Here is a 26,859-nt window from a genome sequence, read left to right on the forward strand (position 1 = left end):
GCTGATAAATAAATGCACTACCACAAATTGTAGAATGTCTTTTTTTCACTAATGCTGTACATCATCATTAAACCATGTGCTAAACCATTGATTCCTCAAAGAATGTGCTCTCAAGTGGCCATTCACTCTAGGATGGGTTTTTTAATCATTATTATATTAACAATAATATAATTTTTTCCTGGAGGTGGGGCATAACTGCTGAAACATTCGATTATTCAAGAGGCCCACGCCTTGCTTCCACCAATGATATGATAAACCTGAGCAGTTAGCATTGTCCTACAAAACTGTTGAGCTCAGTAAACTTTGTGTTAGCAGTAGTTCAAAATATTGCCTGATTTTACAGGTTCCTGAGGACGCACCCTCTCAGCTTTGTTTCTCCATGTCATTGGGGGTGTCTTAGCTAACAAACAGAATTGCTAATAACTATAATGGGAGAAAACTGGGTATTAAAAAAGGACATTGTTGTCTCTCTGCATTTGGATGTGAATGTGTTGAGCTGTTAGTGAGCAATGATGCTTGGGCAAACTCTCCTCTGTGAATTATTATGCTTTAAAATTCTTGAAAATATTTACCAACTGAAAATGCCATTCCTGACTGGGGGTTGTCTTCGGTTAGAGGCGGTGGGGTGTAAACAGGAGCAACTATCAGCTCAGTGCACATGGTGAACTGGACAGAGACTGAAAGGGGTGTGTCATATCCAGCTCTTCCAAGGATGAGGTGTGTCTCTCGTAGCGGGTCTCAGAGAGTGTTTTCGGTTGCTTGTATGTTTTAAGTGCTGTCATTTAGAATTCTGCATCTGATCTCGTGAGATTTCTTGTTTTCACAGGATTATGACCAAAATGAGTTTTTTGCAGCTGCTGGTTGTTCTGGGTAATAAAAGTCTCATATTTACTACTTTTGTATCTGAAACATTGAAGGGGAAGTGAAAATCTAATTTTCACTTATTTATTTATTTATTTATTTAACTAGGTCTCTGCAGCATGTGGAAAAAGACAGGTAAGTGAAGTGACCACATGTTATTTTCTAAGTTGAACAAACATTGACTTTACTTCACTTTAAACTACTTTACTTTACTTGTTTTAACTGGAACGACCTAAATATTTGACATTAAATAAATGTATCCCTGCTGTTCTACTCTGTATATTTAATCTTATTTCATTATTTGGAGACCATTTAATCTTGCAATTATAAAATCATGTCTCATATATTTGCATTACCCTTTACATTAAAATACAAAATAAAAGAATGATGTTTTATAGCTGTGAGTCTATTTGCAATGGTTTTTTTTCCAATAATACAATACCTCTCATAAAACTAGTGAAAAACAAATTAATATGTAAGCAAAGCCATTCAGAGGGGTTTCTTATGGAGATGTGAGCTTTTATTGTACATTGGTTTACTCAAAAAAAATTGAAAAACAGTTGGGTTTCCATTTTAACTTTATCATTTTCCATTATAACTTGCTGTTTCAGATGGTCAAAGGCTCGGTAAACCCACGATTACAGGTCCTAATGAAAGTCCCCTGTCAACTTATGAGGAGATTTTCTGTAAGGTGGACGACATCCCAGAAGGCGTGGATGTTTTGTATGAGCTCTTTAAGGAGGGTGATTTTGAGAGACGTATCTCAGAATACAGTGCCCTCTATGGAGAGCCTGGCAAATTTAATGTGCCCGTCAAGTCCAACCTTGATGGAATGTTAATATGTAAAGCGAGTGGACACAACAACACAGCGATCATCCCCTCGTATAGTGACCCAATGAGGTTCAAGGTTATTGGTAAGTAAAGAGTAACTAGTCAAATTAACTCAAGTACATTCACTTAAATAAAGTATAAATAATATTCTGTGAGTGATTAGTTGCAAAGGACAGCTCACATGACATTAAGAATTGTTTTGTAGTGAATGGAGCAGTTTGTGTGCCATAGAAAGGGTCCCCTTTGTGAGGGGTACCATGTTTTAAATGCTTTGAGGATTCTGACCACTAGGTGTCACCTTAAAATAATATTTTGTTTTTTTTTCAGTAAGAGTGCAGGGTGTGTTTATCAAATCAGAGCCACCTTCTCAGGAGTTCTTGGAGGGCGAGAGTGTGACTCTGAGGTGCACTGTGGAACATGGGACATATATGTTATATGATTGGCTCCTGGATGATGCACCTGTTCAGCTGCAGTACAATAGATCTCACAACTACCTGAGCATTCACAGTCTTTCCAGCACAGACAGTGGGAAATATAGCTGTGTGGTTTCAAACCAACTCAACGGCACTGTGTACTCCAACAGCACATTCAGTTACAAGACCATACGGGTAAAAGGTAATAGTTTATTGTTTACATTCTTATTTTTCAGTGTTGCATTTCTGATCAATTCCTCAAAGGAAAGAAACAGTAAGAGATCTCTTTAATATCAGTTCTAGACAAAAAATGAGCTCAGATGGAAAACTTTAGATTCAGTCTCGTACAGTGTAGGTATCTCCTGAGAAAAAGAGCCCTGGAATCTCAGTGTTTTCTTGAGAATGCCACCATTTTGTATCCAGAATGAAGAGCCTTTTTGGTTTAGGTGTTGTTAACCACTAAATTAAGGATTTACAGTACTGAAAGTATTTCTATCTTTTTATCCTTCCTTCCTTCTTTCTTTTTTTCTCCTTTTGCCTAACTCAGAGCGTTTGTCGGCTCCTGAAGTCACTTATGAATTATCTAAAGACGAGAAGGGATTAATCTGGGCTGCTGTAACATGCGAGTCCAATAAAGGAACATTGCCTGTCAACACCAGCCTTCTCAGAAACAATGAGAAATTTGAGGAAAAAAGTGGCCTGCGTGCTGTATTTGAAATGCCAATTCAACCCGACAACGGCACGGTTTTGGTAAGATGTCTGGCAGATGATGGCACTCGAACTGTTCGGAGTAGCATGTTGAACCTAACAATAGGTAAAAAGAGCACTTAAGAAAGCACTCACTCACCAGAATGAATATTAATACAAAAGACATGTGTGATGCATTAATGGTTTGCAATATATATATCTATATATATATATATATATATATATACATATATATATATATATATATATATATATATATATATATATATATTTTTTTTTTTTTTAAGTTATAGACTGTTCATTGTTGTTTAACCAGAGTCTGTTGGAGGTGCTGTGAATATGGATATTCAGCACAGACATGTCGAGCATCACTTTGAGGTGTCAGTACTGTGGCTAAGATGCAGTGTTGAGAGAGGAACGTTTGTACACTACAGCTGGTTCTTCAACAACACCAAGCTGAAGAGAAGAGGGACGTATCACAATTTGTTCGAGAAAAATGACGCGGTCCTCGTTTTTTATCTGGTTCCGGAGACTGATGGGTTCTACCACTGTGAGGCAGCAAACACATTCGACAACACTACGAGTGTGCAGAGTCAAAGAAAGTTGGTCAATACAGAAGGTGAGGTGACTTGCGCAGGAGCAGACTACACCCAGCTCTAGTCTTTTGAGGAGATTTTCCAATCCCAGACATAGAACAAACTTGAACAGAGGTTCCCACGGTGATGTTTACTAGGGTGACCAGATCTGAGATGGTGGTGGGGTGATTAGGTCACGCCCCTCGCTGCCGTTGTATGCCTAGCTGAACCTATGTGTGCTTTAAGGTCCTTTACACCTTTATTTGCTACACAAAACATGGGAATTTCTTTTTTAATTCACCCGAGAACTTACATTTACGTTTCGCCATAGCTGCTCGAGATGAGGTTGGGTACATGAGCTTTGCCTGACGTAAACAAGGACTACTGACGTGCGGACTGACCAATTAAATGTTTACAGAGCAGGTTATCGACCAATAACGGTAGCGCTACAGTCAGACCGTCCAATCAGAAGATTTTAGGCTACTTCACCACGCCCCCTTCTCACTCAAGCGAACCAATCGGAGTAGGGGAGGGCGGGAAACTTCTCGAAGTTCTATGTAAACTCTAGAAAAACAAAATCCCGGACGTTTTTTTAAGTCTAAAAAAGAGGACATGTCCGGGTAAATGAGGACGTATGGCCACTCTATGTTTACCACTGGACCTATTTAATCAAAGACTGGTTTTCATGCTTATTTTGGCACTATTTTGGAGTAATTTCTGAAAACACAGTGGACAATTTTCAGTGTACTTCAACAATCTCACAATGCACCACCAAAAGTAATGTACAAACCTTGGACACTAGCATACAGCAGATTACCCATAATCCACTGCATTGTTTGGTTAAAACACTTATGAGCTAGTGCGCCAGTCCTTTACAGGGCAACACACACACACACTTGTGAATCGCCAATCCACCTATCAACGTGTGTTTTTGGACTGCGGGAGGAAACCCACGCGGACTGCTCAGAGAGACAGTCACCCGGAGTGGGAATCGAACCCACAACCTCCAGGCCCCTGGAGCTGTGTGATTGCGGCACTACCTGCTGCGCCACCGTGCCGCCCCCTCCTGAATTAGGTTCTATACTATACCCAGTAAACATTAGCCGTTGATTCCTGGCGTCTAATCAACGTTCTCTTAAGGTTGAAAATGAAAGTTGAAAAGACGTCCAAACACAGACATTGAAAAGACGACTATTAGACGTATTTTCGACGTCCATTGACGTTATTAATTGGTCCCGAAATAAATTACTTGTATAAAACGCATTTTGGACGTCCACTGACGTTATCGATTGGTCACCACTTAACTAACTTATTAAGATGGATTTTGGACGTCCATTGACGTTCCTTGTTTACTGGGTAGGAAATAATATAGGAAATAGTTAATAGAGAGCAATGTGCTGTTAATAATACCAACCTTAGAATGGCTGTGATGTGAAGAAACATTACCAAAATATTTCTGAGGTGATCAGGGGCTATTTTGTCCAACTCTAGACCTGGTTAAACACAGTATAAATTTAAATAAAACTTAGAAAAATGAAACTAGTTTATTACAATGCTTGAGGAAAGTTTTGTTCAAATATTTGTTTACGTACTGAAATTTAGCAACTGCCCTTGGGTTTATTGCTATTACGAGTGTGTTTTGAGTAAACAAATTTTCTTAAAATTTTCTAAGGGTTAAGGAATCACTGAGCCTAGTCCTGACAGAAAATGACTGACCATGAATCATGTTTGTAGGAAATTTTTGGATACTGAAAACTCTTTTCTGCTTTAGTGCTCAACAGGATTCCATTACATCTGGCGGCCATTGTTTTCACCTGTTTCATTCTGCTGATTGTTGCTGTGACACTTTGCTGTCTTTATGGATTTGTGTTACGTGAGTATATCAGTGCTCTATTTCTGTTTGTTTCTTATGCCACTGCAGTCATAAGATCTGAAAAACATATTAAAAAACATATACAGAGATTTTGCTTAATAGCTGTTCTGATTTTATCATTGCTAGGAAGAAGGAAAACCAGAAAATACAGAGAGTGAGTGTGGTGGGCCGATCTAACACTGTGTGTAGCTTTGCATAAACACTGAGGCATACTGCTATTGTGTTTATCGGCTTTGTTTTTTTCTACTAACATCAGTCTTTTTCATGATCTATTAACATTCATTCATTATCTGTAGCCGCTTATCAAGTTCATTGGGCACAAGGCAGGAATACACCCTGGAGGGGGCACCAGTCCTTCACAGGACAACACACACACACACCCCTACGGACACATTTGTGTTCGTAAACACACACGTGTGTTTTTGGACTGTGGGAGGAAACCGGAGCACACGGAGGAAACCCACGCAGACACAGGGAGAACACAGTCACCCGGAGTGGGAATCGAACCCACAACCTCCAGGTCCCTGGAGCTGTGTGACACTAACCTGCTGCGCCACCGTGCCGCTATTAACATTCATTTATTAATTCATTGTCTGTAACCACTTATCAAGTTCAGGGTTGCGGTGGGTCTGGAGCCTACCCAGAATCACTAGGCACAAGGCAGGAGCAAACCCTGTAGAGACACCAGTCTTTCACAGGGCGACACACACGCATACATACACACACATTTTTGAATCACCAATCCACCTACCAACATGTGGTTTTAGATGATGGGAGGGAACCGGAGCACCAGGACTTGAACCCACAACCTCCAGGTACCTGGAGCTGTGTGACTGATGCCCTTGCAGTAAAAACAAGAACAGTTTATTTATTTTCCAGTGTTTTTACTGAACAACTTTTTAAATATGAACAAATTTAGGATTTGATGCCTGCCACAAACACACACAAAAAAAAGACTGCTCAAGGCATTTTCTTCAGCTTTTTTCCAGAACTTTCTCTCTCCCTCAGCTTGCTATTCAGAAGGGTACACTGTGAATATTAAAAAATATCTCTTTGTTTTCAGTATTAAGGATATCACAGAGATGAGCCACATTTATGAGTACAATGTTGAACCAGAGGAGGAATATGATGAAGAAGTTGATGAAGAATTGGTGAGGATAAATGTGTATTATTAGAAGATGCCAAATAATCAAACTCCATTTTCCCCATTTACTGGATTACCCTAGATATGTTTCTTATGCTGAATTCGACTAGAGCTCGTGACTTGATCTATCTAACATGAAGAGCCTAATGGTTAGAAAAGCAGTCTTGGGTTAAAGGTTAAAGGTTAAAGGATCTTTTAGCAAGGCATCTAACCCCCACAATGCTCCCCAGTCTGCCCACTTACTTCGGGGTGTGTGTTCACTGCCAGAGATAGATCATATGCAGAGGTCCCATTTCTTTGTACAGTGTTGTAAAATGACAATAAGCACAATTTCTCCTTCACATTAAATTATATATCTGTCAACAACTAGACAGTAGTGGGTGAAGTTCCATGATCTGAGAAGATACATACATCAAATGTGTAAAACTGAACATGGCCCTGTCCCAAGAGTTCCTTATTACAAGTGCAGATTTAAATCATAACACACATGGCACAAAAAGGCTTCCATAGGTTTGCTTTAGTGGCTTCTGACCCTGTGTAATATACTCTTGTCAAAAATGTCCAAAACTGCAACAGCAGCCCCATATTGAAGTGTGGTAGCTATTTGTCACAAAGATTGTTATCTTTTAGGTTCATATCCTAAACAACTTCTCTAAATATGTCTTGACTGATAAGCTACATTTGACAGTATGGTTGCCCGGCTGATTTATGCCGAATGATTGTTTAAAATGAGTGATGACATGTACTCAGCATGTACACTTGTTTAGGTTTTAGATGCATATGAAGAAGATGCAGACGTTGTAGAAGCCTCTCGGATTGAGGACTCTGATGAGGTACTGTGCTTTTACACAAAGACCGTTCTGTTTCCCTGAAAAAGAGCAGCATTCCAAACATTTTCTAAAGATTCCAGTCCATTCACACAATTAAATACCATCTGTATTGTTCAATCTCTATGAATTTTCACAGTGTTGTCTACAAATTACATTTTACAAGCAATCAAATTATCCTAGTGAGCAATGAGGAGTATTAGAGGTCACCATAATGTTTTTTAACAGGATGAAATCAGTATACCGGAGGAATACAGCAAAGAGGAGGACGAAACCAGTGTTCAGGAAGACGTATCCAAGGAGGGCAGTTTTACTGAATATGTTTGAGTCATTCCCACATTTATCTCTGGTAGCAAAGCACCTGTAAGATATGTCAGAGGTACATTTCACAAAGCCAATAGTTTTAGTGTTTTAGACAACAATATTCAGGGCCCACATGAGCAGCCCAGCAAGATTTGTCCTTTGGTTAAGTGTTGGCCCGACATAAAGACGCCTTCCAGGGAAATTGATGAGACAAAGAAGGGCTACAAATAGAGCATTTGTAGAGCAGCCCACCTCAGAACACAGTGGTATTTCTAATGAAGGTAACCCACTATGAACCCATGTGTGACTCATATAGATATATAGCCCAAATACACTTTTTCACTGTTGCTGTGCTGTATTATTGAAGGTCAATCAATGATGATCAGTTCAGACCAAGATCTGTTTAAAATGTGATAATTAAGAAATCATTATAAAAACCTTTTGATAGTCTGTGCATATGAAAATTATTAGAATGTTCAGGGAAATATTTTATACAGTTTACATGGAGAAACTTTTGTACTTGTACATTGTCATAAAAATAAAAATCATCCAGTGTGTTTTCATGCACACTTTATGGACAAAAATGTATGGATGCTTGCTCATTCAGCATTTCTCAATGAAGGGTAACACTGAGTCTTCACCTCCTTGTTGACGAACCAGCCTCTGCTCTTCAGTAACAGGCATTACACAGTGGATGTTGGAACATTTTGGTGAGCATCTGATTTTGACAACATTCAGCAAGGTCAGGTACTGGTGTAGAATGATTAGCTGTGGATCACAAACGCCACTACAGTAGTTCCAAAGGTATTGGATGGTGTGCTATCACCACAGAGATGCTGTAAAAAGCACAATGGGGGGTTTATACCATTTTAAAGCCCTATTGGCATTGAGTAAGGCTCATTCATATATATATATATATATATAATAAGAAATTGCAAACCACATAAATGACCTGACTATATATATATATATATATATATATATATATATATATATATATATAGTTAAATCAGGCCCTTTGTGTGGTTTGCAATTTCTCTGTTGTTCTAGCAGGGAAACTACGTGTTGATATTGTTCTCGGTAACAGACACCCCCACCCGCCCACACAGGAAAAAGTCTAGGGTCGGATCAGATGAACCGATTCTTTCGAATTCTCCTTTTCACAGATTCGAACGTAAGACTCAGTGATATACTTTATTGAAGACCGTTCTCACTGGCTTTCCTTTTATGTAAATAACAGCTTTTTACACAGGTTATGTTCAAAATGCATTTTATTTTGACTTTATATAAATATCTGTAAATATATAACCACACTTCTATGAATTTAGGGATAGTAAAATTAGTAGTTGTTTGTAATTAGTTAGTGTTCAACTTCATACAAAGACCCCACCCTCTGAAAATGAAGTATTTAATCTGGTTAACATTAATGTGTGATGTTGTTTATATGGTAGAAGGCATATCATTGCACACGAAACAATCAGAGATGTAGTGGAGCAGTTTTGCTTTGAAAACACAGATTCAGACGTCATAAACATAAGGAACCAATCCTGTCAAGCTGCAGGACTTTTCAGCCGCAGGTGTTGGAGGTCTGATTAGAGACAGAGGCAGGATTTAAAGCATATTGAAATATTCTCTCGTACTGAAAAGGCATATCTTTATTGTTCTTAACTAATAAAATGTTGTAGGGGTTAATTCGAGGACTTTAATATATCAGTTCGACCAATTTATTACTCAAGAGTCGGTTCAGATGAACCGATTCGTTCAGGATTCTCACAAATCACCAAGAGGCGGCGTTAGTAGCGGTCTTAGGATCTATATTCTCGAGTTTATCGGAGATAATTGTCGTGTTTACCAGAGACTGTATCCGTGCTGAAGTAGGATGGCGTCCGGTGAGACCAGTGTTTATGGAGCGTCGTTAGCGGGCGGCAGCTTCGACTTCGTCAAGTTCCTCAAACAGCCGCAAACTGTGCTGCGGATACTCAGCTGGGTGAGTAACTGACGACGGGTGACAACCGAGTAACGAAAATGTCCTCCTGTCATGTTTACAGTTATTCCTGTACTAACAAATTGAGTACATTTAAAGCTGGTTTGTCTCCAGCTTCATGGGCAACTTTCCGTTCCACAATAAAAGTTTCAACGGTTACACGTCCAGCCGAATAACGTTTGGTTAAGTCTTGTTTTGTTGCTTTTCTAAGTGAATATAAGCGCATATACTCTTCAGAGAACACACATATACACATTATAGATACGTGTACAATGATTTTACACTGGTTGAATATTAATACTGTGGACCAAGGCAAAACGGAAATTGAGGGCTGTGACATACCTTCATAATAAAAATTAAATCGGGCAAACGAGATATTTTATGCGTGAAAACAAGATATTTTAATATTTTGTTCCCCTGCCTTTAACATGTTATTCACACACCTTATTAATTCCATATATTATTTAATTATTCATAAGCTTTAATATATAATTGTGAAAGGATGTCATCAACGGCGCTCCATAGCACCTGCACATTATATGTTATATTTGATTACATAAAATATATTAAAATATATAATAAATATATATTATAAACATATTATCATGTATCAAATAAAATAAGCATAAACACTTCAAATGAAAATAAATAGTTCATTAATATTTATTGTGGATGTGTGTTATCTCTATATAATATTTGAAACCAAACAAAATAACTTTCACTCAACTGTTAACATGCAGCTGATGCTGTTAAGCACAAATACAGGAAAGACAAGATCTGGGACGCAAGTATGTCACTCAGAGTCATGTGGTGCAACCCAGCGGAGTTAACATATGACCATCGTTATCTTTGTCATCGCGAACTGTGCTCTCTGTATCCTGAAGAGGAACAGTAACCAAGAACTGCACTTTTAAAAGAGGATTTGAAGTTTGATTTGTCTTTGTTTTTCCTGGCTTTAGAGTGCTTAAGGTTGAAGCCAAGTCCTCTGAGAGAAAACACATACAGGACAGTTGTCTTGCTTCCAGCATCCCGTGAGCAGCAGTCTGACTGTTGTGTAAATAAATGTGTTCTTCTTTTAATGGGGTTTTCCATAAACACCCTGTGATCATCGTTTGACATTTATAAAGCTTCCTTTTCTTTTATAAAGGAAGTTAAGGAATTTCAGAGGTGCTTAGGTCAAGGTCTTATTTTGTCACTAACATGTCTTTTGAGGTTATCTTTTTTACTAATCCGTTTAAGCCTGTTCACAGTACCAGCATGTCTTCAGAGTCACACAAACTCACAGATGAGGAATTAGGTCAGTCAGACGAATGATGTGAGTCACTGAACTAGGTATAATGCAATACCATGTAAATATCCACGGCAAGGACAGAGTGTGCGCTCTGCAACCTCTTCCTACAACCCAGTGAGGTGGTGAAAATATAAACACAGCAGCTGGGAGGTAATGTGAGATGAGCTGTGGTCATGGCTGTGAAAAGACTCCAAACGTTGACCAACCGTAGTCTCTACCGTGCATGGCTGGTGTCTGTTGTGTGCTTGGTTTTGTGGTGAAAGTGAACACAACAGATTCAGGAAGCTTGTTTGTAGAATCGAAAACCATCTTGCTAATTATCTTTAAGACAAAACTATGTTGCTGGCTTTAGTGGTCCCCCTTAGACCTTGCGCCTCTCTCCACCTCATGTTACCCCCCCCCCTGCATGCTTTCATTTTAACGACTAATAGATTTATGAGACGTGGTCCCAGCACCACCACTGTGAATAATTTACTCTTTACAAGGTTAGAAGGTTTAGTATCAAACCGCCTGAATCGGCCTAATGTCCATCTTAATTATTTCTGTAAAAGTAATGGATGTTGATATATTTGTACTTTGCCTTTGACAGTTATTGAGTCTAAACCTCTTTACTTTCACTTCCCTTTTTCTCTTTGAATTCTCGGTCTGGGAATACTAGGTGTTTGCCATTGTGGTTTTTGCCACCGTCACTGCGGAAGGCTACATAAATTCCCCAACCCGACCTGAAGTGGTGTGTGTATTCAACCAGAAAGATGGAGCATGCCACTACGCTGTGGGCATCGGGGTCGTTGCCTTCCTCGTCTGCGTGGCCTTCCTCATGTTAGACGCTTACCTCCCAATGATGAGTAATGCGCAGGAGAGGAAGCACGTGGTAACAATCGACCTGGCTTTTTCAGGTACTTTTTGGCAGGAAAAAAAAAAGGATTAAATGAAGTACAGTTTGAGTGAAGTATATAATGCCTCAGACAATAACAGTTTGAGATCATGAGATTTCAAGTTAAAGGAACAGTAGGTTGTATTTTCTTTAATACTTTAATTTTTGTAGCTTCAAAATCACTGTGATGCTCCACTGATCTTTAATTGGGAGAAGACCCTGTGTCATTGCTACACTGGGCTTGGCACTGCAGCAACTGCACTATGTAACTTTAGTGATAGGGTCGAAAACTCTTTAAGACACTACTTTCCATAATTTTTGTAGTTTCTAATGTGTCATAGTCACAACAAGATGGATATGCAAATACTAATTTATTATGTACTTCCTCTTTCCCCCCCTCACTGACAGTGCATACTTTCTGTTTTCTCTCCATCTGTGTTTGGAACAGGGGCCTGGACGTTTCTGTGGTTTGTGTGTTTTTGCCTTTTGGCTAACGAATGGGCAAACACCACTGATGTAAGAGGCATTCCTGCTGATGCTGTACATGCAGTCATTGCCTTCTCCTTCTTCTCTATTGCCTCCTGGGTAAGAATATTTCCCTCTGACAATTTACTACATTTCATGAATGTGAGCAATATTTAGGGCTTGGAAACAGCCCATAGCTTTACTTGGAAACAAGACTGAAGTGTTGTGTAGACACACTTCCCTCCACAACATCTCAGATTACACTCATTCTGGTCGCTGTCATTGAGATGTAAAGGATATTCAGGTTTTTATAAGAACAGCATATCAATAAAACACTACAAATTACTTTCTTTATACTTTAATTAAAGAGCGTATATTATAAAAAGGATTTGTGTTCCATCACATGATCCTCCTCGTCAGAACGATGCTTTAAAACATGCCAGACAGAAGTATCTGGTAACATAACATATGACGTTACTATTTATAGCCGTATAAGCACGGTCAATGTGGTTTAGCTGGTTTTTCAAATCTTTATTACAGCTAACATTCAACTTCAGTGACAACATCTTGTAGCTTGGACACAAGGACAGGGGTTTTCAGTGAATCTTCAGTTTCAAAAGAAACTAAGGAAAGCCCACTAGAATATATACTTTTACTAGCAACTGCAGACATATATTCTTAAGGCTTCCCAGCAGTTAGATTAACAATATATGCTTAAAGTTGTTGCCACTGACTAAACAAACAATAGTGACTTTCCCAGGTGAAGATGGAAAGCATGGAGGTGAATATAAAAATAATACAAAACTGACTAAGTGTATGAAGTGAAGGTTTTCTTCTATTGCAGGCCTCACTGACATACTTTGCCCTGATGAGGTTTCGTCAAGGTGTCGGAGAGATTGCACCAAATTACGCTGAAAACCCTCCAGATCACACCTCTGAGTACCCCACTGCGTATGTCCCACCGGATCACACCTCATACCCCACATCTGATTACACCTCCTTCCCCCCAAGCCGTACAGACATCTACCAGCAGCCTCAGTTCGTGCCCAAGCAGGACCCAGTGGGGGGCAGTGACTACCAGCCTCCAGCCTATTGACAGAAGCAGAGCCTAAATGGACAATTCAATGGCCTGATCACATGACAGAGCGTGGCGGGGTCTAAAAATAAGCAGCCAGTGAGAGCTCCTGTACATGGATAGGCCCTGGCACTCCTTGATGTTGATTGGTTGGAATTATTCTTTGTACTTTGCTTGGAGAAAGACAGCCTTTCTCTTTCAGAGCTGTTGAATGTTGTCTGGCTTAGAGATGATGAGCACCGATTGCACAAATGTTGTCGATATATAATGTGAGTCATTGTGAAACTGCTGATGCCGGAGTAGGCTGTTACCGCTCCAAGCTCACACTGTTCTGAAGTGTTTTCTTTGCCCTTTATTTCAACAGTGTCCTATTTTGACAGTGTAAATTGTGCCTTGACCCTGATCATTGTGGCTAATAGAGTTAAACGGCCCAGTTGCAATTAAACTGTGCCAACCAGTGAAAGACTGCTCAGGCCACTTTTTCCTCGTGACAGAGATCAGTCGACTGTGGCGGTTAAGGCCTCAAGAAACAAACAGTAAATCAGTAAAGCTTTACGTTCAATTGCTTCTCTTGCTGGTCAAATAAAGCCCTGGTCTATTCTACTGGGATAAAGCCATGAATCATTAATGTGTAACTTTAGCTGGTCATGGTTTGTGCCCTGTATTCTCAAACTGAATACTAAATGTGGTGTTTTTTTAATGGGAAATACCCACTCTGGTGTCTTTAACTGAGACGGTGTACCCTTTTTGACACAGGCCTTGTTTATTCACAGCTTTTCCCAAGTCCCCAGGATATAATGCATTCATGTGATCCTTAAAACACTGTACCACTTTGCAGTGGTAATATGTCGGGCCTTCCCTTGCCAATCTATTATTACTTGGAGCTCAGGCTAACTCTGCTGTGGCACTGATGATAACAGGTTTACAACACACTTTAATACGTGTTATTCAATCTTCATACTCAAGGAATATCGGGTGTTTTTAACAAATATGAATGTCCTGATACGTTTACTCTATAACCAACTGTTCTTTTTGATTCAGCTTTTTAATTTGGTTTTTTAGCCTGAGACAAGTAAATCAAACCACTCTGCAGCCTCTAAACACCTGATATTTCCACCACCATTTGACTTCAGCTTCATGTGGCTAATAACAGCACTCTTGCCTTACGTTCTGGGATATAGGTATTGCTAAATTGTGTTATTGCTGTTCATTTTTCTTTAATTTTTTTACTGTAACAGATTAACACTTTAAAATTAGGGATGTTTGTTGATATTGAAATCATTTGTCTGCAAATTCTTATTGGAGAGATCTTAGATAAAAGTACAGTAATATGTATCATACATAGTAAAAACAAGCACATCTACAGTACAAAAATACAGTGGAACCTCTAACGAACTTTCCAAAATATGAACCGGGCATTTGAATGTTTTTTTGCCTCCACCAACGAACCACGACTCTAGAAACGAATCCGAGCCGGCGGCTGGAAATGGCCACTGACCCCAATAGGCGAGTCTCCCAGCGCCCCCAGACTGGAGTGAGCTTTTAAGATTAGCAAATTATCATTAGTGTAAATAGCACGAATTTCGATGTCTGCTAAGTTAAACCGTGTCTACGCTTCCTCTCCCCACATTCACCCCCCCCCCACCTCCCGTCATACAGCCAGTGCCTGTGTTACTCCTCCAGCCAGTCGTCACGCCTTCAAGGTAGCGATGTGTAACCACTTAAAACTTTTTCTTTTTTTATTACTGTTTCCACTGTATTTCTTTTTTATTTTTAGCTACCTGTTTATTTTTTGGTTTACTAATTTGAGAGTGTTGTAAACATATATCAGTTCAAAAAGGGTGACTTTCGGGGTGGGGGCTGGAACGCATTAATTGCTTTTCCATTATTTTAAATGAGGAAAATTGACTTGAGAAACGAACTTTTCCACTTACGAACCGGATCAATTTCGTAGCTAGAGGTTCCACTGTACTGCATCTTTAACACAACCCCATGCTAACCAGTGAATGTGTAGTAGCAGTTTTTATTTGACCATTTTTAAATGTTGATGTACCACCTGCAAAAATTTATAGAAGCATTAGAAGCAGGCTATAATTCCCATATCACTGCATCCTTATTATTTGAAATGACTACTTTAATATGGTATTGCACTTGTTCTTATCAACTGCATAAAAATGCCAAATGTCTACACAATGAAACTGTGGATTATGGCAGGGAAGGGAAATAAATGTCTTTTGTCAAAATTGCTACACCCTGCCTTTTCACTGTCACTGCCTTTTCACAAACAAAAAGGACAAGCTTTTTCAGCAGGGCTTGTGTGTGTTAATACAAATGTTTGTGCTACTAAAACACCATGATAGTTACTGATTCCACAAATAAACTACCATTCAGAAACCGTAATTTGATAAGATTATTTTATTACAAAATGTGATATTTTACAACAATGCTCAGTAAACATTAAAATACAGCAAGATTGTTCACTGGCAATGTTTTTTGTGGGTGCAGTGCAGTCTAACTGCATTTAGATATACATGTAAAAAACATACAAAACAATAAACAAACTAAAATAAGTGATTCTTGAAGCACTGACATCAAACACTAGTCTGAAGTTACAAAGTACTACTACCCCTCCTTTGTTCCGAGTTCCAGAAATGATTCCTTTCACTGGAAATAAATTACTGATGAAGAAAAAGGTAGTCAGTACGTGTCAGAAGCTGCTAATAAAAGACCCTGAAGCTAGCGTCAAGAAAATGCATCTGTGCCGATGAGCCTTTTCTTTTCCTGTGTGCTGTAGTGTTCATAGCTGAAGGGTAGCAAACAGCTTGCGTGGTGAACTATGGTCCAACGGCTTCCCTGTTTTCACTTGTGGGGGTGTTTCGTCTCTTTGGGGAGATTTATTCTCCTTATTCTCACACATCAGACCTCCATAACAGTTCCTGCAAACGGCATGGTATTTATCAGCTCCTCCGATCACTTCCACCTGAATCAGACACAGAGGGAAGGAAAGAGTAAGGTCTAGTTCAGGGGATCCCAGATTAGAAGCTTGGATAGCTAATAAAAAAGGGATATTCTGAAGATTTATAGCAAGAGAAAGCCACAAAGACTGTCATTGTATGCAAATTGCAATGTCACTGCAAACGTACTAGTGGTTTTTTCTTTCAGACAGAAAGAGTGATAGTATTTGTTGGTGTGAATTGTATATTTTTAACGGATTATTCAATTGTTTACTAGAATTTAAACCCTAAATGTAGACTACAATACTGCTAATAAATAAATAAATAAATATATAGTATAACAATAAGAAAATAAATAGTGTAAACTGTATTTTAACAGTTCTTTGGCTGTTTCTGTGGACTGCTGGACCTTGTAGTGCTGAACAAACTGATAAATAATTCTTTGCTCCAAGGCTGAATATCCCACCAGCTTTTTGTTTTAGGTTCAAAAGCTGCATTCTGTCCCCATCTCACCTCCTGCTCTGCTCCAAGTCTCTTGGTGTAGGATGCCTCTTTAAAGCACTCCATACAGACAGAATTAAGCTTCACCACGCTCTCTGCCAGAGGCACCAGGTTCAGAATGTTGCCAAAGGGCTGTGAAGAGAAGAAAGCAAAGTAATGGAAAACAATGTCGCTAATAACATCATGGCACCCACACACAACTTCTTATACACTTTCATATCCTCTTAACAGCTTTCAAACCCTTTTTTTCCGTATAAATCTCAAACATTTCCTCAGAAAATAGCTATTTACTGAGAAAACTTTTGACTCATCTCTATGCATGAAGACTACTAAAGCCTGCTGACTAATAATTGTATTAAAATAGTATCACAGTAGCACACACCTGCTTGCATGTTCTAAATATAATTTATAAACTTCCTTAGTATTACAAAGCACTACAGACTGTTTTAATATTAGCTTGTGGAAACTGAATATATGATTAAACAATCAATTAATGGAGGATTCCCTTGGGAGTTAGTTAGTTAGTTATCGTTACACTTATATAGCGCCTTTCTAGATACCCAAGGACGCTTTACAATCTACACTGCTCAGAACGCTCAATTCACACACACACACACTGGCGAGAAGCGGCAGCCAAACACACACAGCGTACTCTCGACCAGAAACGACCGTCCACCTGGAGGACGTGCACCTGCATCGGGCACTAGGATTTCACCCAGGACAGAGCACCAATCCATATCTGGGCTCACACTCATTAACTCACACACCAGGACAGTTATTACAGAAGCCAATTCACCTACCCTCCATGTTTTTGGACTGTGGGAGGAAACCGGAGCCCCCGGAGGAAACCCACGCAGACACGAGGAGAACATGGAAACTCCACCCAGATGGGACTTGAACCCAAGATCCCAGTGCTGGGAGGCGAACGTGCTAACCACCAAGCCACCGTGCCTACGTAAATATCTTGGGAGTGTTATATACTGAACTAGAGTCTCACCTTCCTCTGGAATGTGCCATCAAGTGCTGCAACTATAACAGTTTTGCCCATGTTGGCCATTTCTTCGCAGAATTCAACAGTGTCCGGGAACTGCAATTAACAAAGAGGAATAACAGTGTACTGCAGAAATATGATCAGATGATTTGCTAAATGTCAATAATGAAATAAGCATAATGTCAACCTTGTGATACATGAATATATTTGAACAGAGATTATGCTCTAACCCTGACATAACATCTAATGCACACTACAATGGCCTGAATTAGAAACATTAACGTCGGCAGAACATTGAAGCACTGAGCTCTAACAAGCAGGATCTGACATAAGTGAAACTACACGTGGTGGTAGTCAATGCCTATTTCCAGCAAATGGATCAGTCTCATGAAAACTTTCTGCTAAGAACTTGGTCTCACAGACAAAACTCTATACTTACAAACTGTCCTTCATCGATACCAATCACTGCTGCTCCCAGTGCCAGACCCCAAACATCTCTAAGGCAATTGGCTGGCACAGCTGACATTGTACTCCTGTAGGACAAGGAGCCATGAAATTGTGTGTCAGAAATGGTCTCACACACACACACACACACACACACACACACACACACACACACACACACACACACACACACACACACTGAATGTACACAGATGATTTATCCTTACTTGTCATGAGTGGCCATTCCTGTTTCAGAGTAGCGGGTGTCTTTGGCATATTTAATCACCAGGCAGTTGTACTGAGCAATCTGGAAGCGCCTCACTCTCCGTATCAATTCAGTGCTGTCACAAATTTATATTAATAAAAAGACAAACGTTAATCAATTTTCATTAATCAAGCATTATTTCTTTCATGGCCATTGACAGTAACTTGTACTGAAATACAGCACTGAGATACTCATTAAAAAACTGGGCATTAATTAGAGTGGAAATGACGTTGTTGATATCTCATGTCTTCATCTATACCTACTCATGCTAGTACACATTATCATTTTTAATATTCTTTAATTTTACAATCTGAATTTAGACTGCAAGTTTGCCATTGTGTATTGGTTGTTGTCATTTACACAACAGAGTGCTTGGCTGCCTCTGACTGGTCTTCCTCTGTTAAAGGGATTAGGCCTAATGTCGCCCATTTAAAAGCTTTACAGAAAAAATTAACAGCCTATTTATTTAATAGTTACAAATGTTTTAAAACGAAATTAATTATTTTAACCCTGAACACCAAATCATATTTGTTTTAAATAATACATTTCTTTTTTCATTATTCACAATTCCAGCATAATCAAATATTAAAAAACCTAAACAAAGTAATTCATACCAATTTAACAGTATTCTACAGAAACTAAGAGCCAGATTTGTGCACTCTATATGACTTTATTTACACCTTAACGTCTGATTTACGAAGAAACTCTGGGAATAGTGTTGGACTTTATCTTTGTTTGAAACAGGAGGACTTTTATTGTGCAGGTTTGCGCGCGTTTCTGGAGGAAGTTGTTGCTTTGTGCCCGTTTCCTCAGATATTCTCAGATATTTAACAAGAAAATCACTTTGTAAAGTATCTATTGTACGAATCAGCAGGAGCTGGAAGTCCTAACAATTCATAATAAAGATAAAACCTCACCTTTTCCCTGAGAACATTGGGCCGAAAATAACCTGCAACAGCAAAATTTAAGACTTCAGGGACAGTAACACTGAGTTTTACAAAATAAATACAAGCAGCAAAAAATAAATAAATAAATAGGGCTAGGGCTGCAATTTACAAAATAAACCCAGAACAAAGAGGACCACAAAACAAGCCCAGAAAATCTAACACACAAAAAGAATCGGACTACAGTCTGCTGCAATAGTCTTGTAGTATTTGTCAAATATTAAATTATGTGAAAAGGCACCCTTTTGCTTATTTAACGCACACCTACTGCTTCTGTGCTGTTTTAATTTGTATTCCTTTATATTAGTAAAAGTTCTACATTTTGTTTATTTTTTTGCCAATAGAATGTTGGCAAATACATTTAAACTATAACACGTTTCCCAAAAGACGTAAAACGACTGTATATTTTTAATGACCTAGCTATCACTATAATGGCGGGATTTTCATTCACCACAGGCAAAATCTCAGCAAAATAAAGAGTTTACCTGTATTTGACCCCTTGTCTTTCTCGGCGAATTGGGCAAAATCTTGGGTACATTTAAACAATCCATTTTGCCGTGTAGTGTTCGAACAAAAAACAACAACAAAAAAAGGAAAATGTAAGAGAAATAAAAGAGGCGCCCTGCTACTGCTGAGCTACACTTCAAACTCCCCGCCAACAGCTCAGTGTTGTTTTTTTCCCCTTCACGTAGAGGGTGGAGTCACAGCATAATATTACATTTTCATTAAAATAACACTCCTATCATCGATTAAATCACAAATAATTCAACACTGTTCTTTGTAATTATATATTTAGGCATTGTTTCCGAAAAGAAGAAATAAAAAACAACCCTAATGCCTTAAAAGTGACATAGATTTAACTCCACTTCAGTATGTGCAATATGAATGTATATATGGCAGAAGGGTGGGTAGAGTTAGAGGGCGGGGCTAACTGCATATTCATGCAGTTAGCCCCGCCCTCTAACTCTACCCACCCTTCTGCCATTCGCCCGCAGCTTAAAAGCCCTCCCTCACAAATTGTCGGGATTGTTTCTTTAGGTTTATGACGTCATAAACACTAACTGAATACACGTTTGAGGCTATTATTGGAAAGTTGCAATTTTAAAACAAAAATTCTTTCAGCTTATTTATTTAAAAAGAGTATTGTAACCATTACCCGTGTTGTGTGCTCTTTAAACCTTTCACAAGCACAGTGCTGGCTGGGGTTTATCATTGACAGATGGTTTGGTAGTGTGCATATTGCTCAAAATCAGGAAGAGACTTGTTTGAGGTCAGTTGGCTCTGTACAGTTCACCATTACAAAGTCTGTCTCAGTTGAATGCAACCCGAGGCTGACGCCATGTCTGACTGGAGAAACATGAGGAAAGATGTATGTACTCATTTCACTTATTGGTCAAGTTTTGTTGCTTAATGTCCAAGTATATATTTTTTACAGTGTCTGACAGAAGTGTTGCCAGCTCAGCATGAATAAGTAAACCCCTTGTCAGATTTTCTCTTTCCTGTTCATTGTGCCAAGTGACTCACTTGTTCCCTATTCATCTGCTGTGTAGCATACGTTTTAGGAATTAAACATTGATAAACTTGCTTTACTTTTTTCAAGAAATAGCCTACAGCTAGGTCAGTGCTAATGGAAGTCTTTATACAATCATAAACACCATCATTATCATCATCATGGGTAGCACAGTAGCACAACAGGTGCTGTCAATGACACAAAGCTCAGGAGCCTTGGAGTCCAGGGTTTGATCCTTGCCCCAGGTCACTGTTCTCCAATATTTGAGGAAATATTGTTAGGAAGATGAACCAGGTTACAGTGATCCATGTCCCTATTTATAGCACACTTAGTTTAGAAGAATGTTATTTGGGATGCAGCCTTCAGTGTGCCTGTTGAAAGCTAGGAGGCGCTGTTGTCCCCTGCCTGGCCACCGCTCTGATGGCCGACCACAGAGACCGGTTCTCAGTCCTCGGTTCTGTTTTATAGGAGCTGGAGAGACAGTACTCCCCCAGCCAGTGGTGCTTGAGAATGGCCGCCGACGACGTGATAAAGGCTCACGTAGCCGCGCTGAGATTAGGTGGGTGGGTTATTTTAATGCTCAGCATTTTGATTTCTCAAGTAATTTGTACCCTTTTCCTCTGCTGTGCTGTGTCTCTGGGATTAAGGCTGACTCACACTTGCCTTGTGATTCATCCTATGGACTATGTACATTGATTTTTGCCTTTGGACATTTCAGCCATGCCTTGTACAGCAAATCCTTGGTCCACTCCTCTCTAAACCCTCACTAAACCAGGGCAGGATTTATGAATGGGGCTCTAAATGGAAGTGGTTGTGCTCTTCAAAATCCTGTGACAGCAGTTTTAAATATAGACTTTTTGTCAATTAACAGTGCTTAGGGAATGCTCTTGCTTGCTGTGCTATATTCACATCTTAGCAAGCATGGTTCTGAACCTTTCTGGTGTGTGTGTGTGTGTGTGTGTGTGGTTTCAGGTACAGAAAAGGCTCGTGCTGTGGCTCAGACAATTCTGGATGTCCCGTATGGAGAAGGTGAAGGAGAGAGTCTGGATGTTTATCTACCCAGCAGCTCTTCCCCAGGTGGGACACCTGCAAGGGCAAAGGGAAATGTCTGATACCTCCTAGACCCTGGTCCAGGATGCAATTTCCTGCTCAATGCTCTGTTTCAGGATCAAAATTCCTTTATTTCACAAAAACAATCGGTTAATATTTTATTAACAATAAATACCATTTTTCATTCATTCATTATCTGTAAGCGCTTATCTAGTTCAGGGTCGCGGTGGGTCCCGAGCCTACCTGGAATCATTGGGCGCAAGGTGGGAATACACCCTGGAGGGGGCGCCAGACCTTTACAGGGCACCACACTCCTCACAGACAGTCACCCGGAGGAAACCCACACAGACACAGAGAGAACACACCACACTCCTCACAGACAGTCACCCAGAGGAAACCCACGCAGACACAGGGAGAACACACCACACTCCTCACAGATAGTCACCCGGAGGAAACCCACACAGACACAGAGAGAACACACCACACTCCTCACAGACAGTCACTCGGAGCGGGAATCGAACCCACAACCTCCAGGCCCATGGAGCTGTGTGACTGCGACACTAACCTGCTGCGCCACCGTGCCGCCCAAATACCGTTTTTTCATCTCTAAATAATTTTCAGATACAAGGTTTGTTCTGGCAGTGATGATATACCTGTCTCTACTTGAGCTGCAATGTGCAAGAATACAAATACAAGCCGCAGTTTTAATCAGATCTAAATTTAACTTGTTTTAAGTTGGGAATGTTAAACAATATATGGGCTAGACCAATCAGAACACATCAAATACACGTGTGTTATGACATCAAATCTATCACCACCACCATCCACATCACCTCACCCAAACCCACCCCATTAAAAAGCCTTTATCAAGACCTTATTAATAGAATCTAATCGCCATTTGATCCCAATCCCAATTAGATGTTTACCATAAATCATTGAGCTCCAATGTTCGGCATAATACGGACCAGAAAACCGTAGAGTGTTGAGGCTGGGCAGTATGTTGTAACCCTAACCCCAGCAATAACAGATAGAGATCTTCCCTGATATGGTGTGAATCTCAGAAATGTGTCATTGTCATGCCTTGATGGAAATATCATCTGTTCCCATTATATTTTTGGAACATATTAAATATGTATGTGACATCTAAATACATGATATTTTCTGTCTTGCAGATGTGCCTCTAGTCATTTACCTCCATGGTGGTTACTGGCAGTTCCTGAGGTAAGGGGTTGGGGTTATTACGCTTTATTAACTAATTAATAAATTAGAGGGTCATGAGTTAAATCCTCTGCAATGCCACAGCCAGCAGTGCCCTGCAATTCAAGAGTGCCAATTACCATTTCAAGTACTGGTAATCAGTCGTCTTCTTTAAGATGTTTGAGCTATTCAGTGACATTGTGTTAGCAAACTTGTCCATTGTCTGTGCATTAGCAGGTAGAAACTGGACACAATGAGGAGTGGAAATTACCAATAAATTGGGCAAAATCCATAGAGTTAAAAAAAAATACATTCCAGTCCATTACTCACTTCTAAATGAACTGTAGGACTGAGTGTGGAAGTATTGCCAATGTTATGTTAGCCTCAACCTCAGGAGATTGCCTGCCTTTCCTGCTTCCTCTGGCCTTTCCTGTATGTTTAGGGTGTGTTAAAACACAGCAAAATACGCTCACTGCAAAATTTCAAAGAGACATTTCACCTGAAAAATGAAATATATAACTCCACTACAGGAAAACAAGATCAGTACTTGGATAGGAGACTCATGCACTGTCCATGTGTGTTGGGGTGTTACTCCAATGTTCTGCTAAATCCCCATCCTTCAAAAACTGGCTCAGTCACTCTCTCTGGTCTCCTCTCTAATAGGTGATGTGTATTGAGAGTAATGATGAGGACTGGGTGGATGCTTCAGATTCCTGGTCGCTGATGTGACTTGCTAATGTCCAAAAAAATATAAACCACTTTGAGTGTCCAGAATAGTACAAATATTATCATCATCGTTACATGCTCTTATCCCACAGCAAGGAGGAGTCTGGATTCATGGCGGTCCCACTGGCCCAAAAAGGTGTTGTGGTGGTTGCCGTTGGTTACAGCATTGCCCCCAAAGGTACAGTGGGGTTGTGGGAGTCATGAAGACAGAATGGCCAGCTGTTGTGTCTGTATGATGTTACCTCCTCTTCTTTCCTCGCAGGTAATATGGATCTGATGGTAGCGCAGGTGCGCAGAAGTGTAGTGTCAATCATTCAGCAGTATTCTCATATCAGGTCAGTCTAGCTGGATTTTTGGGCACCTGGCCATCTCTAAGATGCACCTAGTACCGTACTTATATCAGCTGTCATTCTCCTAATAAAACTCTGGCTCTCTGCTTCTGAACAGTGGGCTGTACCTGTGTGGTCATTCTGCCGGAGCACACCTGGCAGCCATGGTTCTCTCCACTGATTGGACAGAATACAGTGTAACACCTCAAATCAAAGGTGTGCATGTATTTTTATGTTCACACTTCCCCTTAGTGTTGCTTACAATTCTATAAATATTATGAAAAAAGATAAATTAAAGTATATAAATAGGAATAATAAATAGGAATAATCAGAAAGATATACTTGCTTCAGATATTGATATAAAATATCATTATAAAAATATCTCTTATTAGTTTTCCAGTGTTATGATGACTCTGACTACACTCTGATTCCCTCTGTTTGTCCCAGGAGCGTTCCTTGTTAGTGGCATTTATGACCTGTTGCCCATTCTGTCAACGTACGTGAATGAGCCACTGAAGATGACAGAGTAAGAGTCCCATTTCACCCACTGTAAACATGCCCAGAGTTTTTAATGCTCATGTGTAACGGGACGAAGGCTTAATCAAAGCATTGTACACTACATTGCACAAAAAGAGGTGTAATATTCTTTGTGCCGTTTACCCCTGTGTTGTCTCACCCCAGGGAGGTGGCTCTTAGGAACAGCCCTAGTCGGTTAGTACCTCAGCTCAAATCTTCTTCTTCTGCCTGTGAGATCGTTGTTGCCGTGGCAGAAAATGACTCCCCTGAGTTTCGCAAGCAATCGGAAGACTACTTCAAAGTAAGGCGGACATTACTGGTGCATTCAGCTGTTTTCTCTTTAGTGATTCTTCTTCACAATGTTAAAAATCCAGTGTACAGACACTCCGTGGCCTGGATGTATTATGTGTATTAAACCTATTTAGAAAATGGCCGTCTCGTGTGACTGATCACTCTGTGGAGCATAAAGTAATTCATTCAGGGAGTTTGGTCTCATGTGAGTTGCACTATGTGAATAGATAGATAGATAGATAGATAGATAGATAGATAGATAGATAGATAATAATAATAATACAATAAAACATTCCTGTTTTGCAGTCTTTGGAATCTACAGAATTTAATGTCACTTTTGAAGACGTACCAAACACTGATCATTTCAACATCATTGAGCAGTTTGTTGATGAACATTACCACCTCACACAGGTAAGAGTCGGATACGACACACCAATGGATGTGAAACATTTTGTGGAATGTGACGTAGTTGATGAAATGCCTTAAGACTGATTAAGTTTTACACACTAAATAAACTGATTATATATGTATTATAGATATTTCATTACTTACTGTGTACCTGCATTTTCACAGCTCCTGCTAAAGATGATGGGCATGAACTGAGAAGATGTCATTGGTCGTTCTACCATCAAACCATAAAACTGTCCAATAACGCACTTCTTCATCACAGTGCCCTCCCCCTCCCCCAACCAAAAAGTGACAGTAATTGACAATAACCCAGTAATGTCAAGAGTAAACATCTTCTAAAGCAGGTCAATCAAAGGACATAATACTCTATACATTGTTAGGGTCATTTCTAAAACACCTGGGCTGCATTCAGTGCTTCAGTGAGTTAGTTCTGTGCCCAGTCTTCTTGATTAATATCTCTGTGAGTCCATGCACTTGAACACTTTTTTTTGAGTTTTTAAATTAGACTTAATCCTGCCTCAGTTCATTCAGTCTTTTTTATGGTCGGTTTAATGATTTGTATCATCTACTGCAGGGTTCTAACTGGTCATCTATGAATGTAGCTGCATTTCTTTTCAGACATTTTGTTGTATGTAGAGTACTCAAATTACATCCTAAATAATATTCTCAGAATATTGGATGTCTTTGCACAGTTTAAATGTGTGGCTAGCTGTTACACAGTTTGTTTCTAATATTTACAAATGGAAGTATTAATTCTGTAATAAAAAAAAGCTCATTTTTGAGAAAAAAATAGTTGTTCCTCACTATTTAGTCCATGCTGATCACACCAGGACACAGCCCAAGGCCTTCAGCAGCGTTCCTTGCGTGTCAGACACCTCAATGAGCACATTGTCCACTAAAACAACAAAGCTACTGTCTTCCTATTGTGGCACTAATGTACACTGTTGCACGCTGCCTGCTTGTGCACAATAGCTCCAATTATGAAAGTCAAATTTACATTAATTACCATAAAAAATAATATATTTATTTGTAAAATATTTCACAAATGTAGCCTTTTGTTTTACAAAAATATGCAAAAAAAATCATGCAAAGAAATAATTAGAATCTCAACACTGTCACTTTAATGGCATCATTGCACTCTCTGCACTGTACATTCCAGTATTACTGCACTACTCGTAATCACACAGTCCCTTTTGTAGCTCTATTACATTTGCAAATAATGATTTACAATACCAACATGACCCTGAAATGGAAAAGATGATGATGATGATGATTTACAATACCACTGGACATGTTAACAGACAGACACTCACACATATGGACACCTTTAAGTAATGTGTTTTTAGACCGTGAGAGGAAACCCACACAGACACAGGGAGAACACACCACACTCCTCACAGACAGTCACCCGGAGGAAACCCACGCAGACACAGAGAGAACACACCACACTCCTCACAGACAGTCACCCGGAGGAAACCCACGCAGACACAGAGAGAACACACCACACTC

General features: G+C 39.6%; 4 protein-coding genes across 4 annotated transcripts; 3 read left to right on the forward strand and 1 right to left on the reverse strand.

The window, feature by feature from the left end:
• The first annotated feature begins 754 nt into the window (after positions 1-754).
• On the forward strand, positions 755-8,062 carry si:dkey-93h22.7 (platelet endothelial cell adhesion molecule). Its single transcript, XM_066647333.1, has 11 exons — positions 755-870; positions 970-996; positions 1,473-1,775; positions 2,020-2,307; positions 2,653-2,919; positions 3,130-3,432; positions 5,160-5,261; positions 5,388-5,415; positions 6,325-6,412; positions 7,173-7,238; positions 7,461-8,062. Exons 1-11 carry the CDS (start codon positions 831-833, stop codon positions 7,557-7,559), a joined length of 1,611 nt encoding a protein of 536 aa, XP_066503430.1. The 5' UTR covers positions 755-830; the 3' UTR covers positions 7,560-8,062.
• A 1,081-nt stretch (positions 8,063-9,143) lies between these two features.
• syngr2b (synaptogyrin 2b) lies at positions 9,144-15,597 on the forward strand. Its single transcript, XM_066647334.1, has 4 exons — positions 9,144-9,522; positions 11,469-11,706; positions 12,133-12,269; positions 12,994-15,597. The coding sequence occupies exons 1-4, from the start codon at positions 9,415-9,417 to the stop codon at positions 13,243-13,245; spliced, it is 735 nt and encodes a 244-aa protein (XP_066503431.1). The 5' UTR covers positions 9,144-9,414; the 3' UTR covers positions 13,246-15,597.
• A 27-nt stretch (positions 15,598-15,624) lies between these two features.
• On the reverse strand, positions 15,625-20,119 carry tk1 (thymidine kinase 1, soluble). The gene is made up of 7 exons (XM_066647335.1): positions 19,809-20,119; positions 19,297-19,328; positions 18,342-18,455; positions 18,110-18,203; positions 17,677-17,766; positions 16,692-16,811; positions 15,625-16,204 (listed from the first exon to the last, which is right to left on the reverse strand). Exons 1-7 carry the CDS (start codon positions 19,872-19,874, stop codon positions 16,022-16,024), a joined length of 699 nt encoding a protein of 232 aa, XP_066503432.1. The 5' UTR covers positions 19,875-20,119; the 3' UTR covers positions 15,625-16,021.
• Positions 20,120-20,620: 501 nt separating this feature from the next.
• afmid (arylformamidase) lies at positions 20,621-26,102 on the forward strand. The gene is made up of 11 exons (XM_066648199.1): positions 20,621-20,692; positions 21,302-21,392; positions 21,806-21,910; positions 23,056-23,104; positions 23,899-23,984; positions 24,069-24,141; positions 24,254-24,351; positions 24,583-24,661; positions 24,817-24,952; positions 25,249-25,353; positions 25,516-26,102. The coding sequence occupies exons 1-11, from the start codon at positions 20,642-20,644 to the stop codon at positions 25,543-25,545; spliced, it is 903 nt and encodes a 300-aa protein (XP_066504296.1). The 5' UTR covers positions 20,621-20,641; the 3' UTR covers positions 25,546-26,102.
• Positions 26,103-26,859: the final 757 nt, after the last annotated feature.

The sequence above is a fragment of the Hoplias malabaricus genome, chromosome 16 (genome assembly GCF_029633855.1).
Source record: "Hoplias malabaricus isolate fHopMal1 chromosome 16, fHopMal1.hap1, whole genome shotgun sequence".
In the NCBI taxonomy this organism is placed as follows: Eukaryota; Metazoa; Chordata; class Actinopteri; order Characiformes; family Erythrinidae; genus Hoplias; species Hoplias malabaricus.

Coding starts and splice junctions, on each gene's coding strand:
- tk1 (XM_066647335.1), bottom strand. CDS start 19,874: ATGGATTGTTTAAATGTACCCAAGATTTTGCCCAATTCGCCGAGAAAG. Junction 17,767..18,109: donor GTATCGATGAAGGACAGTTT/GTAAGTATAGAG, acceptor TGTTAATTGCAG/TTCCCGGACACTGTTGAATT. Junction 16,812..17,676: donor ATGGCACATTCCAGAGGAAG/GTGAGACTCTAG, acceptor TTCTCTTCACAG/CCCTTTGGCAACATTCTGAA.
- syngr2b (XM_066647334.1), top strand. CDS start 9,415: ATGGCGTCCGGTGAGACCAGTGTTTATGGAGCGTCGTTAGCGGGCGGC. Junction 11,707..12,132: donor AATCGACCTGGCTTTTTCAG/GTACTTTTTGGC, acceptor TGTTTGGAACAG/GGGCCTGGACGTTTCTGTGG. Junction 12,270..12,993: donor TCTTCTCTATTGCCTCCTGG/GTAAGAATATTT, acceptor CTTCTATTGCAG/GCCTCACTGACATACTTTGC.
- si:dkey-93h22.7 (XM_066647333.1), top strand. CDS start 831: ATGACCAAAATGAGTTTTTTGCAGCTGCTGGTTGTTCTGG. Junction 997..1,472: donor CAGCATGTGGAAAAAGACAG/GTAAGTGAAGTG, acceptor TTGCTGTTTCAG/ATGGTCAAAGGCTCGGTAAA. Junction 2,308..2,652: donor CAAGACCATACGGGTAAAAG/GTAATAGTTTAT, acceptor TGCCTAACTCAG/AGCGTTTGTCGGCTCCTGAA.
- afmid (XM_066648199.1), top strand. CDS start 20,642: ATGCAACCCGAGGCTGACGCCATGTCTGACTGGAGAAACATGAGGAAA. Junction 21,911..23,055: donor ACCCAGCAGCTCTTCCCCAG/GTGGGACACCTG, acceptor TCTGTCTTGCAG/ATGTGCCTCTAGTCATTTAC. Junction 24,662..24,816: donor GAGCCACTGAAGATGACAGA/GTAAGAGTCCCA, acceptor GTCTCACCCCAG/GGAGGTGGCTCTTAGGAACA.